The 15803-nt window shown below is 43.1% G+C and overlaps 1 protein-coding gene across 1 annotated transcript; it reads left to right on the top strand.

Moving 5' to 3' along the window:
• The first annotated feature begins 10703 nt into the window (after nt 1–10703).
• RPT1A (regulatory particle triple-A 1A) lies at nt 10704–13883 on the top strand. Its single transcript, XM_086501291.1, has 10 exons — nt 10704–10909; nt 10987–11068; nt 11360–11451; nt 11787–11864; nt 11946–12007; nt 12517–12661; nt 12755–12973; nt 13053–13234; nt 13309–13484; nt 13578–13883. The coding sequence occupies exons 1-10, from the start codon at nt 10826–10828 to the stop codon at nt 13733–13735; spliced, it is 1278 nt and encodes a 425-aa protein (XP_086357417.1). The 5' UTR covers nt 10704–10825; the 3' UTR covers nt 13736–13883.
• The last annotated feature ends 1920 nt before the right edge of the window (nt 13884–15803 follow it).

Raw genomic sequence — 15803 nt, forward strand, 5'->3', positions numbered from 1 at the left:
CAATGCGGTAATCATGCTTTTGTTGTATGCGGATGATGTAGTGCTTCTAGCACACACTTTAGAAGATGCACAAAAGCTTATGGTTGTCCTTGAGAACTTTTGCTTGCATAGTGGGCTGATTGTAAATGAATCCAAAACAAAGGTTATGCTTGTGAAAACCAACCATAGGAAGAAGCCATGCATTGTGTACAACAACGAGACACTTGAAGTTGTTGAGAGTTTTAAGTACCTTGGCCTTGAGGTTCCATCCAATCACAAGTGGCATGAATGTGCTATGCGTCGTTTGGAAGCGGGAAAGAGAGCATATTATGCATTTGAGAACATGTGTAATGCGGGAAACATCAAGTGTTGGGTTCTCAAGAAGTATCTTTTTGATGCATTGGTGACACCGGTTCTTCTTTATGGAGTTGAAGTGTGGGGCGGGAGCATCTCAAAGTCTACTTGGAAAGAGTTTGAGAATGTCCAAAAGCGTTTTCTTACAAACTTTCTCCAAGTTAAGACACAAACACCATATATGCTCCTACTTCTTGAGTCAGGATCTCTTCCAATTGAGGTTATGGGCATGGAAAGGGTTGTGGAGTACATAATAAAGATGCGTCAAAACCCCTCACATCGACTTCCTACAATTGCATGGGAAGCAAGCAAAAAAGTTCAAAAGACGCATAAAAGCAAGATCTTGAGCACGGGATGGATGCAAGACATAAAGAAGTGGTTTGGGAGATGGGATGCATTACACTTGCTACATGATGCTTCAATTAACTCTCAAGTGAATGAAGCTTTTCTACAACGCCAATGTATTGCGGCTTGGGAGAAATCCGGTGGGTCACGCTTCATACATTACACCACCTATATTGCCCCCAACTACAAAACCATGTTCTTCGCTGAGAGAGGAAACCGTACTCACACTTACATGCTTGAGCCTATTCCCTTGTCCGCGATACGCACTATCGCAGCAATTCGGCTTAGCTCCCATTTCCTTCGATGCGAGATAGGGCGTTGGGGCAATGGAGAAGTAAGAGAGAGAGAGAGAGAGATATGAAATTTCCTGTAAGAGAAAGAGAGAGAAAAAGAAACACACACACACACACACACACAGAGAGACCTTTGAGAAAGAGAGACAGTGATAGAGAGAGAGAGAGAGAGAGAGAGAGAGAGAGAGAGAGAGAGAGAGAGAGAGAGGCATAGCGCGACCTTTTGGAGAGGGGGGGGGGGGAGAGAGAGAGAGAGAGAGAGAGAGAGAGAGAGAGAGAGAGAGAGAGAGAACCATAGAAAGAGAGTGAAACCTCAAAAATTGAGCGAGAGAGAGAGAGAGAGGGGGGGGGGAGGCCGGAGGGAGAGAGAGGGAGATTGAGAGAGAGGGAGAGGGGGAGAGAATTGAGAGAATTGAGAGAGAGAGAGAGAGAGAGAGAGAGAGAGAGAGAGAGAGAGAGAGAGAGAGAGAGAGAGAGAGAACCATAGAAAGAGAGGTAAACCTCAAAAATTGAGAGAGAGAGAGAGAGAGAGGGGGGGGGGGGGGGGGGGGGGGGGGGGGGGGGGGGGGGGGGGGGGGGGGGGGGGGGGGGGGGGGGGGGGGGGGGGGGGGAGGCCGGAGGGAGAGAGAGGGAGATTGAGAGAGAGGGAGAGGGGGAGAGAATTGAGAGAGAGAGAGAGAGAGAGAGAGAGAGAGAGAGAGAACCATAGAAAGAGAGGTAAACCTCAAAAATTGAGAGAGAGAGAGAGAGGGGGGAGAGAGAGAGAGAGAGAGAGAGAGAGAGAGAGAGAGAGAGAGAGAGAGAGAGGGAGGGAGACTCATTACTGTCACACACGGAGAGAGAGAGAGAGAGAGAGAGAGAGAGGGAGAAATGAAATGAAATGTTATATTAACGTCTTCAAAAGGCCATAATTACCTATGAGACCCGAAAGTTACAAAGTGGTGGATCTGATACAAAGTCACAGTAACAAAATAACCTAACAATAGTACAAAACAAAGATATCTACTATGGGGTCCTAAGTTGGTCTATGTGAGCCAAGCAGAAAACTAAGCGAAAAAATTGGGCGGCTTGTTGGGATGGCTGAATCACAAGAGATCTAGCATCGGTCGTTGGCGAATCTCATCAATTTCCTCCATGGTTAGTAGTCTGACCGGGCGTCGTGCATGCCTGGCCAGTGTGCTCCAAATTTTCTGTCGTTGAACCCGTCGATGCTGTGTAGTTCTTCGCACGCCTGGATTTCCCTAGTTCAATTGCTCGGTCAATCAGTGTGCCTCTGGTGTGAGACGAGGGGGAGCTCTGCTGTGGGAGTGGCTCTTGCGGCTGTCCCGTGTCTGCTCTGAAGAAGTATGTGATCCGTCTTTGAGACTGGCTAGCCTCGCCATTCATTAGGCTATCTCTGTGTCTGCGCAGCTCGAGCAAGAACAAACCCAGACATCTCTGATCTTCTATCCCATGACTCTTGAGAGTGGTCCAAAACCCTCTCTAAATAGGCAGTGGAATCGACCTAGTATCTCGTAGTAGACGGGGCAACGGCATGTATAGTGTAGCTCTGTCTCACGTTACGTGTTACACAAGGGGCATGTCCTCTCCTCTGCTGGTACTCCGCTGTATCTCCTAGTCTCAATCCGCAACTGGTGAGAAGATGTGCGTAACTGGCCAATAGCACATCGTATCCCATGAGACAAGTGGGTATCCATGTATCTGGGTCTCGCCACAAAACCATCTTTCGTAAGTTGAAGAAGGTGGTCTCTGTAGAAAGCCATCTTCGTGCCCAATTCCTTTGCTAGTTGTATCCATGTCCTCCTGGTGTCTAGCTGGGTCAGGTCTTGGAAGATGAGCTTGGTGATCTCTGACTGTGTAAGAGTGAGAGATGGTGCATCCAATGAGTAATGGAATGGTGGCAGCCTGTCTATGCTGAACCCATGTGCCTGAAACCATGATGTCATCTCCCCATACCAGTGAGGTGGTCCGGGGCGGGCAACAAGAGAGGCGACCTCTAAACACCCCTCAAGGCTCCCGTGCTGCTCAATTGGGGCTGGGGCAACCACAAGCACAACACAACAACAAACCCACAGCCAAACCAAAACAAGATAGGGGCACCACCTAGTTATGGTATGCGAACTAGGACGCAAGAGAGATTTTGGCACAACCAAGAAGATGCACCACACAACACACACAAACAACCTCACACCAAGACACACATGAAATGGACCAGAGAGAGCTAGAGCAAAGGGAAGAGAGAGATGGAAGGATCTTGCGTAATACCTTATTTGTGACTTGCAAATGGAGATGGTTCGTTATGATGCTATCGTAGAACTTGTACAAAACTCACTCAATGCTTAGTGATTGCTAATCATTGCCAAAACACACACACACTGTCTTAGGGTGTGGGAGACCTCTCACCACAATACCCTCTTACAATGGACACAAAACTGGCAATGGAAAACACACTAAAACACTTTCTCAAATCAAGATCAACAGATAAAAACTCAAAATACACAAGTCACCTTGAATTTACCAAACCGTATTGCATAAATGGAAGGACGAAGATTTAAACGTCGAATCACGCCTTTGATGCACCAAACCTCAATTTATTGATGATGAAGGAGCATGTAAAATAGTGGTTTTGAGATTTGTGGAACTCACGCTCTCTCACTTGCAATGTGTAGCTTGAAGGCTTCTCTCACACCAAGAGTGAAGCTCACAAGTGGTTGCTACACCTAAGTCTCTCCTCACGCATAGAGTGTTGGGGTGCTATGTGAGATGTTGGAGGTTGTTTTGCAAGAAGGAGAGGGGCCTATTTATAGGTTGGAGACCCCTCATTAGGATTATTGGAAATCCTAATTTACAAGCTAACAAATCAAGATTATGATTTTTTTGAATATCAAAACATTGTGGGCCTTCTTTGTCTGCTTGAGTCATGGGTGTGGGCTCAAAAGAGAGCATTATTGATGGTAGATAAGGTGAAAGTAAGTAAGGAGAGAGAGAGAGAGAGAGAGAGAGAGAGAGAGAGAGAGAGAGAGAGTTACTATACACATGTCTTGAGGTGAGGTGTCTTTTATGGTTAAGTCAATGGCTATTTTGTGTTAGTATGTTAGTGGTTAGTGTTAGTAATCACTAGAAAGTTAATGATATATTTACAATGGGTAGAATGGGTGGGATGGTTGGAGTAAGATGGTTGAATGAAGTGAACAAATCCTTGTGATGGTGAAGCTTGAAGAAGTTTTGTACTTACTTGTGTAGGTTCTCAAAATGACCATCGATCTTCTTCTTCGTCTTCTCTTCTTTACGCCACCGCTGCCAAGGTTGATCATCGTGATGAAAATGGTAATTCCGTTGATGAGATCTTTTGATTTGCAGAGGTTAAGCATGGTACACATGCTGAATTTATGTATATATATAAGGAGTAAGATGGAATTGTACTTTGGAGATAATAGAGAGAGGCATAGAGATGGTGTATGTACATGGAGAGCTCATATGAGAGCTATGGGAGTAAGTGGGGAGGTTAATGGTGAAGAAGGTGAGAGAAACCATTGAAGGTGCAGGTTTGAGTGAGGGATTGAGAGAAATGTGTGTGTGTGTGTGTGTGTGTGTAGAAGTGTGGAAAGAGGTGAGAGAAGACTATGGGCTACTTGTGAAAAAAGTGGGCAGACTGGGGTCCACTCAAAAACTCATAGCTCACCGCTGGTAGCTCCAAAAATCATGAAAAAAATTGAGGTGATTATTCAGAGCGTGGGCTACATTTTCTCTTTTGACCACTGCTCCAAATTCGGAGTGGAGATAGGTGCCAAAATTCTCACCAAAAAGCCTGTTTTTATGCTTGCAAAAGTCTTTTAGTGGACCCTCCTTTGTTGAATTTGTACAATGCATCCAAGAGTGAGCCCCTCCTTTGTCATATCATAATACAAAGCATCCAAGTTGCCCTTGACACATGCATGGAGGAGGATTATTGGTGAATAAAGAAATATATACATGGTGGGACTAGTGTATGGACTATTCATGGACTTTAGCTCAATGAGCACATGGTGTTAGAATAATGAGTAAAAATAATAATAAAAATATGGAGGAGTTATGGATATGGAAAGATATTGGAATCATATGATATGGTCCCTCTTTGAATTATTTTGGGTGAAAGAGGAAAAGGTATGCAAGTAAATAATATAATAAACTTGACCAATGAGTAGAAATCAATTTTTTGTTTTCACGAGGGTGAGGGTGAAAATGTGGGAGTGATTTGTATAAAGGAAAAATATGAGGTTAGAGTATGTACATATTGGCAAATAAAATTAAAAAAAAATAATAATAAAATAATTATGGTGTAAGAGGATGAAAGAAGGTGTACATAGGTTTAATAAAACACACACCTAAGTAGAAATATTTAAATAAAATACCAAAATAATTATAAAAAATCCCTATATTTAGGCCATATATACAATGAAATATTTACACACAAAGAGGCCATAATATACTTTTATTTTTTTATTTTTTTTATTTTTATTTTTTGGCTCACCTAGCCCAGTGACTAGCTAGCTGAGGGTTTTTTAAGAAGATATGGGAAAAGCCCCCTAACTCACACACGCCTATGTACAATGAAATGGTAGGGATAGCCATAGCGTTTGGGTGAATTTGGTAGGGTGGAGTAACTTAGTATAGCAATTATGGAGAGCCGAAAAACGGCTATCATTAGCCCTCCCCCAGGATGATGGTATATTCATGTACCATCATAGAGCATCTTTTCCAAAGAGAGTGCTTTAGAGTCCTTGACGAGATCTTCATTGTTTGGCCCCTCAGAATTTTGGCTGGAGTTACACTCATGCTTCATGTAACAATACTTACATGAGACAGCGGCCTTTGGACAGATCTTTGGTAGATCCTTTGGTAGAAGGCGACTCAAATAGGGCTTCAAGCGATACCCGTTTACCTTCCTGGAGTGCTCTTTACCATTCATGTCCATAAGCTGATAGTAACTAGAATTGAAAGCCTTCTTGACTATGTATGGCCCTTGCCATCTAGTTTCAAACTTGGCATCAAAACGATTGTCAAGTCGATTGTCATACCTTAGCACAAGCTCTCCTTCCTTGATGCCTTTGTCCTTCCGTTTCTTGTCGTGCGTTTCTTTCGCTTGTGTGGCTTTCCTCTTGTAGCACTCGTATGCTGCTTCTCTTTTCCACTCAAGCTCCACTAACGTAAGAAGTCGATCCATCCATACCTCTTGATCATCTTGTGCTCCTTTGCCATGAAGTCGCATTGTTGGAATGTTGAGCTCGATAGGCTGCAAAGCCTCTTGACCATAGACCAAGTGAAATGGTGTGAACTCCATGGCTTCCCTATATGTGGTTCGATATGCCCACAAGGCACCATCCAAGAAGTCATCCCATAATTTTGTCTTGTTTTGCACCATCTTTCTAATGATTCCTGCAATGACACCATTAGCCTTCTCCACCAAACAATTTGACTGTGGGTAGTATGGTGTGCTATGACGATGTAGAATGTGAAGCTCTTCACAAACTTCTGTGAGCAAGCCCTTCCTAAACCCTGGACCATTATCAGAAACAATCTCCAAAGGTGTGCCAAATCTGCAACAAATGTGAGTGTACACAAACTTGCTAACCGTCCTCTCATTCACTCTTGCCACACTTTGAGCTTCCACCCACCTAGTCATATAGTCTACAGCCACTACAATGTAGAGTTTACCATTTTTTGTCCTAGGCAAAGGACCCATAGCATCAATGCCCCACTTTTCAAAGGGTCCATTTGCAAGCACTATTTGCCTCGGGCCATGCACCAACCTTCTATTTCCATTTATCTGACAATTGTGACAGCTTTTACACCAATGTTGAACATCCACATGCAAGCTTGGCCAAACATACCCCGCAAGCAAAATCTTCTTCACAGTTGATTCTTGGGCAAAATGACCACCACATGCCTCTTCATGCAAACCGTTTAGAATGGCTGGAATTTCCTCAATAGTTGGTACTCTTCTGCATACTTGATCCTTCCCTTTTTGATAGAGGGAGCCTTCTAGGAAGAGATATACGCTTGCCTTCTTCATGAGTCTCCTCTTCTGAGCTTTTGTGAAGTCTGGTGGAAACTCACCCTCCAAAATGTAGCCAATGATGGGAGCCAATGACTCCAATCCCTGGTACCTCGGTTGCTTCACAGCAGCCGCCACCATGATGACCTGCACTTCTTTCTTTACACATGTAACGGCTTGTTGTGCAAGTAAATCAGCATCTTCATTCTGTTTCCTAGGAATATGATATAGTTTCACTTCTTCAAATTGATTAAACAATCTACGAATGGCATGAACTTTTGTCCGTAAGCTCTCATTCTTGCATGCCCAAATGCCTAAAATCTGTTTAACAATGTGAAGTGCATCTCCCTTTACCATGACTGACCAATTATTGCTCAGAGTCGGCCCTGCCAAATACCAATTATTGCTAACAATTCGAGATTTTCGTCGTCTCGAGTAAAATCCCAATGTTGCACATCATGTCATTCCTGTCTTGCTTCGTGCAAGCTCCATGGCTTAGGTAGACGGATGTTTGCAAGCATATTTGCCAAAACTGCCCCAAGTTTGCCACTTGATGCCTCATTCTCGTCTTGTAGCTTCCCGACCTTGTCAGGCACATAGCTTGTGCATTTGAAGTTCCTTGAATGTCGATGCCTAATTGACGTACAAACCCGCCATAAAAACCGTTATGTGGTTCTGCTGCAACAATTGCGACAATTAACTCTGCTTCACGGGGTGTGCATGCACCCCAAGCAAAAGTTTTTTTTAAAAAAATTAATTTTTTTTTGACTTTGGGCCTTGAACGCCCGCCTGTGGGAAATAAAAAACAGGCTATGGCGTCGACAACCTGCGCAGGTGACAGGGGAAGAACCAGGGCGCTTTGCACAACTCACATGGGGTCGATGCAGTGACGAAAAACCTGCCCAGCTGCAGCGCGAATCCAACGGATGTGACCATGCAAAATTTGGAGCGGGTAGTACCGGCTTCGTCTTCCTTCACAAGGCCTCGTGCCCACATTGTGTCGGTTTCGACCTCCTCATTATGCAGGGACCGATTCCCACAGCCATGCACACAGCCTTGCAACTCGTGTCCTCCATAGCCTTCCTTCAAAACAAAAGTCATGCTTCGCCATGCGAATCATCCCGAACGAGAGAGAGAGAGAGAGAGAGAGAGAGAGAGAGAGAGAGAGAGAGAGAGAGAGAGAGAGAGAGAGAGAGAGAGAGAGAGAGAGAGAGAGAGAGAGAGAGAGAACTTCATGCGAGACCTCCATCTCCCCTCTTCCATAGCTCCCCCCTTCCTCCTCCCACCTTGCTCTGATACCAATGAAAGGGCAAGGGGACTGGAACATGCTCATCACCACCCAGCCATGCCCTATATAGGCCCTTGGCCTTCTAAATATAGGGACCCCCTTGACTACATGTCCATGTTGCCTTTGGCCCTGGCCCTTGGCCGTGACTGGTCCTACCATTGTCCTGACAGGAAACATGATCTTTAGATTTGCATCTTGAGCACCAGGTTTCCATTCTCCTAACTGGTTGTCTGGTCTGGCTGATTTTAGCAATCTGTCGGGCCATTTCATCAAGCTTCCTGGACCAAGACCCCTTCTTAGCCTTGTCCTTGCTCTTTCATCTGAGCTGCTGTCAGAGCTGCTGGAGGTCTCACTAGAATCAGAATTCTCAGTGGAAGAATTGCTACCGATGTACCTCCTCTTCTTGTGGCTTCTCTCCTTCTTAGCTTGTTGTTCAAGCTTCAGAGCTCTCTGTACCAAATCATTAAATTTCTTTGTTGGTGCAGATACCTCTTGTTCTCTGAGCTTCTACTGCGGACTCCATTTAGAAACCATGTGTGTAGCCTCTTTTCTGATGGTGACTCCTGCAACTGCCTGGTTAACTCCTTGATCTTCTCTACATAACTTCTCATTGACAATTTCCCTTGTCTAATCTTATGTAGCTCGCAGAAGATGTCCTCATCACCCCTGTTGTCTGAATACTCCAGTCTAAAAGCCTTGAGCAATTTGTTGTATAATATGAGTTGGCAAGCTGGGTAATGGTAATACCATTCCTTGCTGCACCTTTTAGTGTTTGAGGAAAATATTGTCCCAGTCATCTTCATCAATATTCTTCAACTCAACATACTGCTCAAAAGCTTGAATATGAACATCTGGATCATCTTCTTTCCTCCTTTGAACACTGGGAAAGAGATCTTCAATGAAGAAGTATAATCATGCCGGTCGGCATTGACTCTGCTTCTTCTGACCTTGGGAGCCTGACTTCGTCTTGAAGACTTCCTGTAGTGATCGGTGTTAGCATCCCAGTCAACTTCTTCTTCAGTTTCAGTCTCTATCTCTTTTCTAGCTTTCCTACTGGAATAGTGACGACTGCCCTTGCTGCCCTTGGCCTCAACTGCCTTGTGTGTGGACCAAAAACTCCTGGTTTTGTGTTCCTCACGCTCAGTCCTTCTTCTTGTGGAGTGACTGGAGTGCTGAGAGTCCCTGGCCTCTTTAGCATGACTGTGCTCCTCCTGAGCCTCAGTCTCACTCTCAGGGTCCTTCTTAGGATCAGACTCTCTCTCTGATACCTCAGGAATAGGGTCGACGCGGGTGGAATCAATGCCTAACTGGGTTGATGGTTTGCGAACACGACTGACTTTGGGCGCCATGTATACATCTGAAAATTCTAACTGGGAGATAAGAGTTTTCTCATCGAAGAGCGAACAACTCTAACCACCGTGATTGCCAAAATGGAATTGGAGCTGGTCTCTTTAGACAACTGACTCTAGTGTTAGAATTTAGAGCTACTGGTTATGCCGTCAGTTCAATTAGTGAGATTGGAACAGAGTACTAGACTGAAAAAGAGAACTGAACTAGAATGTTATACTGAAACGTGAGACATAACTGAAAGACTGAAAATGGTATTTGAAGATTTAGGTTAATAGCTCAAGGATGACCAGTACAGTATGCAATGGCTTTAAGCTTAGATGATTACAGAAGCAATGATTATAGGGTGAAGCTAGAAGCTAAGAGCTCGTGAATCCGAAAGTGTTTAAGAAGTCAAACGCCAAAAAGACAAGAAGCCAAGAAGCCCAATTACAATGTAGTGGGTTTTATTTATAGCTCTCAAGAGTTACTACAATAACTGCTTGTGGTAATTACTGCTAGTGTGACTGCTCCCCGCTGTTCGGCCTTCTAAGGGACAGTTCCTGCCTGCTGGGACTATCCTCGCCTTCTACAGGCCTTACAAAAACCATTAATAAAAAATGCTAGCATACTGCAATTTCTTGTATGTTGGCACGGAAACACTATTGCTGAGAGAAAACAATTCAAGACTCAAGGGGAGGGAGCTAGGTTTGAAGAGTGATGGCAGATGTTCGTCTAGTGCTCGAATACCATGTCAAAGTACGAGCAAAGGAGGAGAGACACACACACACAGATAAATAGATATATATATATATATATATATATAGAGAGAGAGAGAGAGAGAGAGAGAGAGAGAGAGAGAGAGGGAGGGAGGTTGACAACTTGATATCTCTAGAGGCGATGATACAAGGCAACCCACTAAATGGAACTTGGCCACACATATATAGTGTGCGAAGGCTCGATGGAACAAAGCTTTTGAATATACCCAACATAGAAAACTCCAAATTGAGGAAAAGGAGAAAATGGACAACGTACCTGGTGTAAACTGTATATGTGGCTGAGTGTAACCATATGGAAGGTGAAACCCTCACTCGAAACCAACCCTCACTCGAAACCATATGGAAGGTCCTCCTCCTTCATTACCGTCTTAATAAAGTGGCAGTCTTGCTTGAGAGCCACGACGTTAACTCGAGATTTACGCAGACAATGGCGCCGGAACCAGAAGACCAGCTGAAGGAGAAGAACCCTCCCCCACTCGACGAGGACGACATCGCTTTACTCAAAACATATGTGAGACAACAATCCATGCTGGGTGTCTCTGTTTTTCCGCTGGTGTGCCGTTTTACTGAGCACAAGTGTTTTGACAGGGCCTTGGACCCTATGCAACGCCCATCAAGGAAGTGGAGAAGGAAATCAAAGACATGGCAAAGAGAGTGAACGATCTGTGTGGTATGCAATTCGTCTTTGTCATGTTCGCTAGTTGTTATGACAGGAGCTATTGAGCCTTTGAGCGGACAAGCATGGCTTAGATTTTATGTGCATTGCTCTCCATGCTTTTTCAGATGGCTTTTATGCTGGTAAATGTTTTTTTTTTCTGTTTCACGCAAGTAAAGGATCTTATGAGGGGATTGCATTTTGCATGTTATGGGCTTTTTTTGAGTTTGGTAGTGGTCTAGTAATATTGTAAGCTTGACGTATGTTGCTACACTTAAACGTTTGACAAATTTTTCTGTATAACAGGTATTAAGGAATCTGATACGGGTCTAGCTGCTCCTAGTCAATGGGATCTTGTTTCTGATAAGCAAATGATGCAAGAAGAGCAGCCATTACAGGTGAGAGTTGTACTGTGATCATTGTATGTGTCAGTTCTCTCGTCTTGCACAATCTTTTGATGAGATTGAAGTTTGCAAACTTGGTCAATCAAATTATACTGCTTGAATGCCTCTTGTCCATGTTTTTCAATGCATATCTTTAGTCAATCTTAATATGGGCCTCATGCAGATTTTGGCCAACTTCAGTTGTATTGCCATGTAGTACACGCCATGATTTGTTGTATCAAAAGCAGGGCTCCACTTTGATATCCAGATAGTAGGCGCGTGCCCATTTTGCGAAAAATACTGTTTCGAAGAGTATGCTAGTGCATTATGCTATTTGGGGTGTTTTGCAGGTTGCTCGTTGCACAAAGATCATAAATCCAGGAGCTGATGATTCGAAGTATGTCATAAATGTGAAGCAGATAGCGAAGGTAAAGAGGAGGACAGTACGTGCTAGCTTAGCTGAAAATGCTTTTTACAGCTTTTGAACTTTTATTTTCCTGCGTTGGCAGTTTGTTGTGGGCCTGGGAGAGAAAGTCTCACCAACAGATATAGAAGAAGGCATGCGGGTTGGGTGAGCATCTTATTTGCAGTATTATGAATTCATTATAGCCAGGCTTAGTTTATGGTTTTAGGTTAAGGGTCGTTTGTTGATGTCCTACTTTTTTGGAATGTTTGTCTGCCGCCCTAGAAGGTGCATTCTTTGTCATTCCAAAGCTGCACCTATGTTGCTGTATTTGGGCATGCTTTCTGCTCCACTTTTGACAAAAGTTGGGAGGGTTCTAAGTAGCTCGAAGGTATAAGAGACTGGAAGCCTGCTAAGAAATACCGTAAGGTTACAAAAATAAATTGTCTTTTTCCATCCGCCTGTTGGAGTTGTCTCTCACCTCTCTATCTTCTGCAATAGTGTCCACTCACATGCACAGGTGCAATGTACAACCTTGGCTGCAGTACATCAGATGCTCATCATTAGTTGCAAACGGATATTTCTTGTTGTTTTTGTGCCAGAACTATCTCTCACAACAGTCTCTTATTGTTCTTTTTCTTTTACCACTTCTCTTAGTACTGGTCATTGCGATGTAGGGTTGATCGCAATAAGTATCAGATTCAGATACCTTTGCCCCCAAAGATTGATCCTAGTGTCACAATGATGACAGTGGAGGAGAAGCCAGATGTCACTTACAATGATGTTGGCGGGTGCAAAGAGCAAATTGAAAAGATGAGAGAGGTGAGAGCTATTAAAGGTTTTGTTTCCCGAAGTAGTGACCTGACAATTATCGTCCCCTGTGTTTGTGGGTCTGATGATATTTGTGCCATGTAGGTGGTCGAGCTTCCAATGCTTCATCCCGAAAAGTTTGTGAAGCTTGGTATCGATCCTCCAAAAGGGGTACTTTGCTATGGACCCCCAGGGACAGGCAAAACTCTTCTAGCACGAGCTGTGGCAAATCGGACAGATGCATGCTTTATTCGTGTTATTGGCAGTGAATTGGTACAGAAATATGTGGGAGAAGGTGCTCGGATGGTCAGGGAACTTTTTCAGGTTCAGATCCTAGTTCATTTTTTGAAATCAGAACTTTCATACTTCTTCACCCATTGGTGTTTTCTTTCTGATGAAATAGATGGCTAGATCAAAGAAGGCTTGCATAGTGTTCTTTGATGAAGTGGATGCCATCGGTGGGGCACGATTTGATGATGGCTTAGGAGGGGACAATGAGGTTCAGAGGACTATGCTCGAGATTGTAAACCAGCTAGATGGCTTTGATGCACGAGGAAATATCAAAGTTCTTATGGCTACAAACAGGTAAATTATTGTTCTCAAGGGAGCCACAGCTGTTGTGATATGTTATTCTGATGTTGCTGATTGTTGATTAATAGACCTGATACACTCGACCCAGCTCTGTTGAGACCAGGCCGATTGGATAGAAAAGTTGAGTTTGGCTTGCCAGATCTTGAAAGTAGAACACAGATTTTCAAGATCCACACCAGAACAATGAATTGTGAGAGAGACATCCGTTTTGAATTGCTTGCTCGTCTTTGCCCCAATTCAACAGGTGCATATGTTCAGCCCCTCCATTCAGTTTCAAGTATTGAATGGTTGTTGGTGAATATTTATTTCTTTTTTGTTTTCTGCTTGCCTTTGTTAGGTGCTGATATTAGAAGTGTTTGCACCGAGGCTGGCATGTTTGCTATCCGTGCAAGAAGGAAGACAGTAACAGAGAAAGATTTCTTAGAGGCTGTAAACAAGGTCATCAAGGGCTATCAAAAGTTTAGTGCAACCCCTAAGTATATGGTGTATAATTAGTGATCTCTATTTTTTTGGAGTAACGTGAATTACAATTTCTTCTGAATATTGTGCCATCTAAGGGTTTGATGAAAAACCCAATGGAAACAGATGTCGCATGTTTTGATGTTATCTTTCTGTTTTCTTTATCATGTGCCAACTTCGTGTTGATTACGTATCATCTTTGTTGTGTGTCAGTGCCTAACTGTTAGATGTTTTATGTTTGGAACCATGCTGCGGAGAGCAATATTGTGGAGGATGGCAAGCCAAGTGCCCCAACTTGTTTGTACAAAGCATATGCATGATTGACATTTTTAACTTTGTATCACGACTAGTGTGCATTTACATGAGGTGTTGATGAGATGGACGTGGTCCTTGCAAGTTGATTGTTACCGTCTTTGCATGGTGCAGTGGGGGATTTGATATTTTTAGAGGAACACTTTCTTAAATAGAGTACTGTTTGGTATGGAAAGTGCCAATTGTGGATGGTCAAGCCTACGATCGTATGGCTTGCCGATTCTTGATAATTTTCTGAATGCAAGCTGAGGATCTGTCGGCACTTCACCCTTCGCAAATGTAATTTGCATGAAAAACAGCATATTTTTGTGTGAGGATGGTGTTAATGAATGAGCTTATCCTTGATTTTGGATTGGGTTCTGCCTCCTTCGCACTGTTGCCCATTGAGGAATATATGCCAGTTGCCCATGAAGAATATATGCCAGTTGCTAATTCTGGCTTCTGAGACACTGTCCTGCCTGTCATCATCTTTGAAGACTTAGGTTATTTGTGTAAGCTTGTTGCTCCATGTGATATCAGCATTGGGAAGTGAGAACACGAATATGTTGGCAATCAATTTAATATTAGATGCTTGGTACTGCTGCTGCTCCCTTATTCTCATCTGCAGCTGCAATATAGATAATGTTGTGAAGTTCGGAACATTCTATTAGTTTGGTTATGTCTTTTGCCAATTCTAGGTCAATACGTAGTAAATCTCACTCTAGTCTTGAGCTCTTTTGTCTTCTGCTTATGTTATCTTATTGGGTTCTAAATGTACAATTCAAATCTTTGTGATTGTCTATGATGTAGAGACCTTGTTTCAAAGCTGATTAAGTTTCTCTCGTATATGTTGCCAAAGCCTAATCTGAAAGCAGAAGTAAATGTTATTGAGTTTATCTATTTCTCGTTCAAAGCAAACAGGAGATTTAGTAATTTATTTTTTCTTCTTTATCCATCCTTGTGAGACTTGCTTTTCTTTTTCTTGTTAGTGTTTTAGCCTCATAATTTTATCAAGGTATGTTGTAGTCGAGGCAACTTTTTCAAATTTGGCTTGAATTTAAGCTATTTTGACTGTGAATGTGCAGCAGCTTGGTTTCTCACTGTTGTGCATTGCCATCGAATGTGGTGCTTGTGTGCGTTTGCTTTGCTGTCAAGTGCGTTCACCTTGATATACTTGTGATGTAATAGGCCCTAGATAACTAGTTTGTGTGTCATTTTGTAAATAAATCCCCCCCCCCAACAAACAATCTATATACTTGTAAGGTGAATTCCTTTGGAGCTCGCTCACTCGCTTGCGCATGGTTTGTGTGTGCCACTATTGTGTAATGAAGGGCCAAAGAAGATGGAAGAGGAGCTGACTAAATCTCAAGTAGTCAACCTCCTCTGTGGCTTTGCATGGTTGTGGTTTGCTTAACCTTGTTGAGGGCCATCACATACAATCGTTTGAAAATATAATCCATTATATAGCAGGGATGTGTTGATACTAATGCTTTTCTAACCAATGACTGGTTGTAATTTTAAGCTAACCCTTTTGTGGAGTATTGCAGGTAATACATTATTTTGTTTCGTCTTTACAGGCACATAAAAGAAGAGCTTCTAATGAGGTTATTGTTGAACTTTGCAGTGTTTGCATGATTGATTGATGCTGGAGTAAACCTTCTAATGAGGTTATTGTTGAACTTTGCAGTGTTTGCATAATTGATTGATGCTTGGTTTACCATGATTAAGTAGACCTTGGATGACTTACTGTATCATTGCTGTACTCTTTGGGTATACATTAACAAGTGATTGAAGCGCACTGCCATATGTGGCG

The sequence above is a fragment of the Adiantum capillus-veneris genome, chromosome 26 (genome assembly GCF_014529385.1).
Source record: "Adiantum capillus-veneris isolate H3 chromosome 26, ASM1452938v2, whole genome shotgun sequence".
Lineage (NCBI taxonomy): Eukaryota > Viridiplantae > Streptophyta > Polypodiopsida > Polypodiales > Pteridaceae > Adiantum > Adiantum capillus-veneris.

Coding starts and splice junctions, on each gene's coding strand:
- RPT1A (XM_086501291.1), top strand. CDS start 10,826: ATGGCGCCGGAACCAGAAGACCAGCTGAAGGAGAAGAACCCTCCCCCA. Junction 12,974..13,052: donor TGGTCAGGGAACTTTTTCAG/GTTCAGATCCTA, acceptor CTGATGAAATAG/ATGGCTAGATCAAAGAAGGC. Junction 13,235..13,308: donor GTTCTTATGGCTACAAACAG/GTAAATTATTGT, acceptor GTTGATTAATAG/ACCTGATACACTCGACCCAG.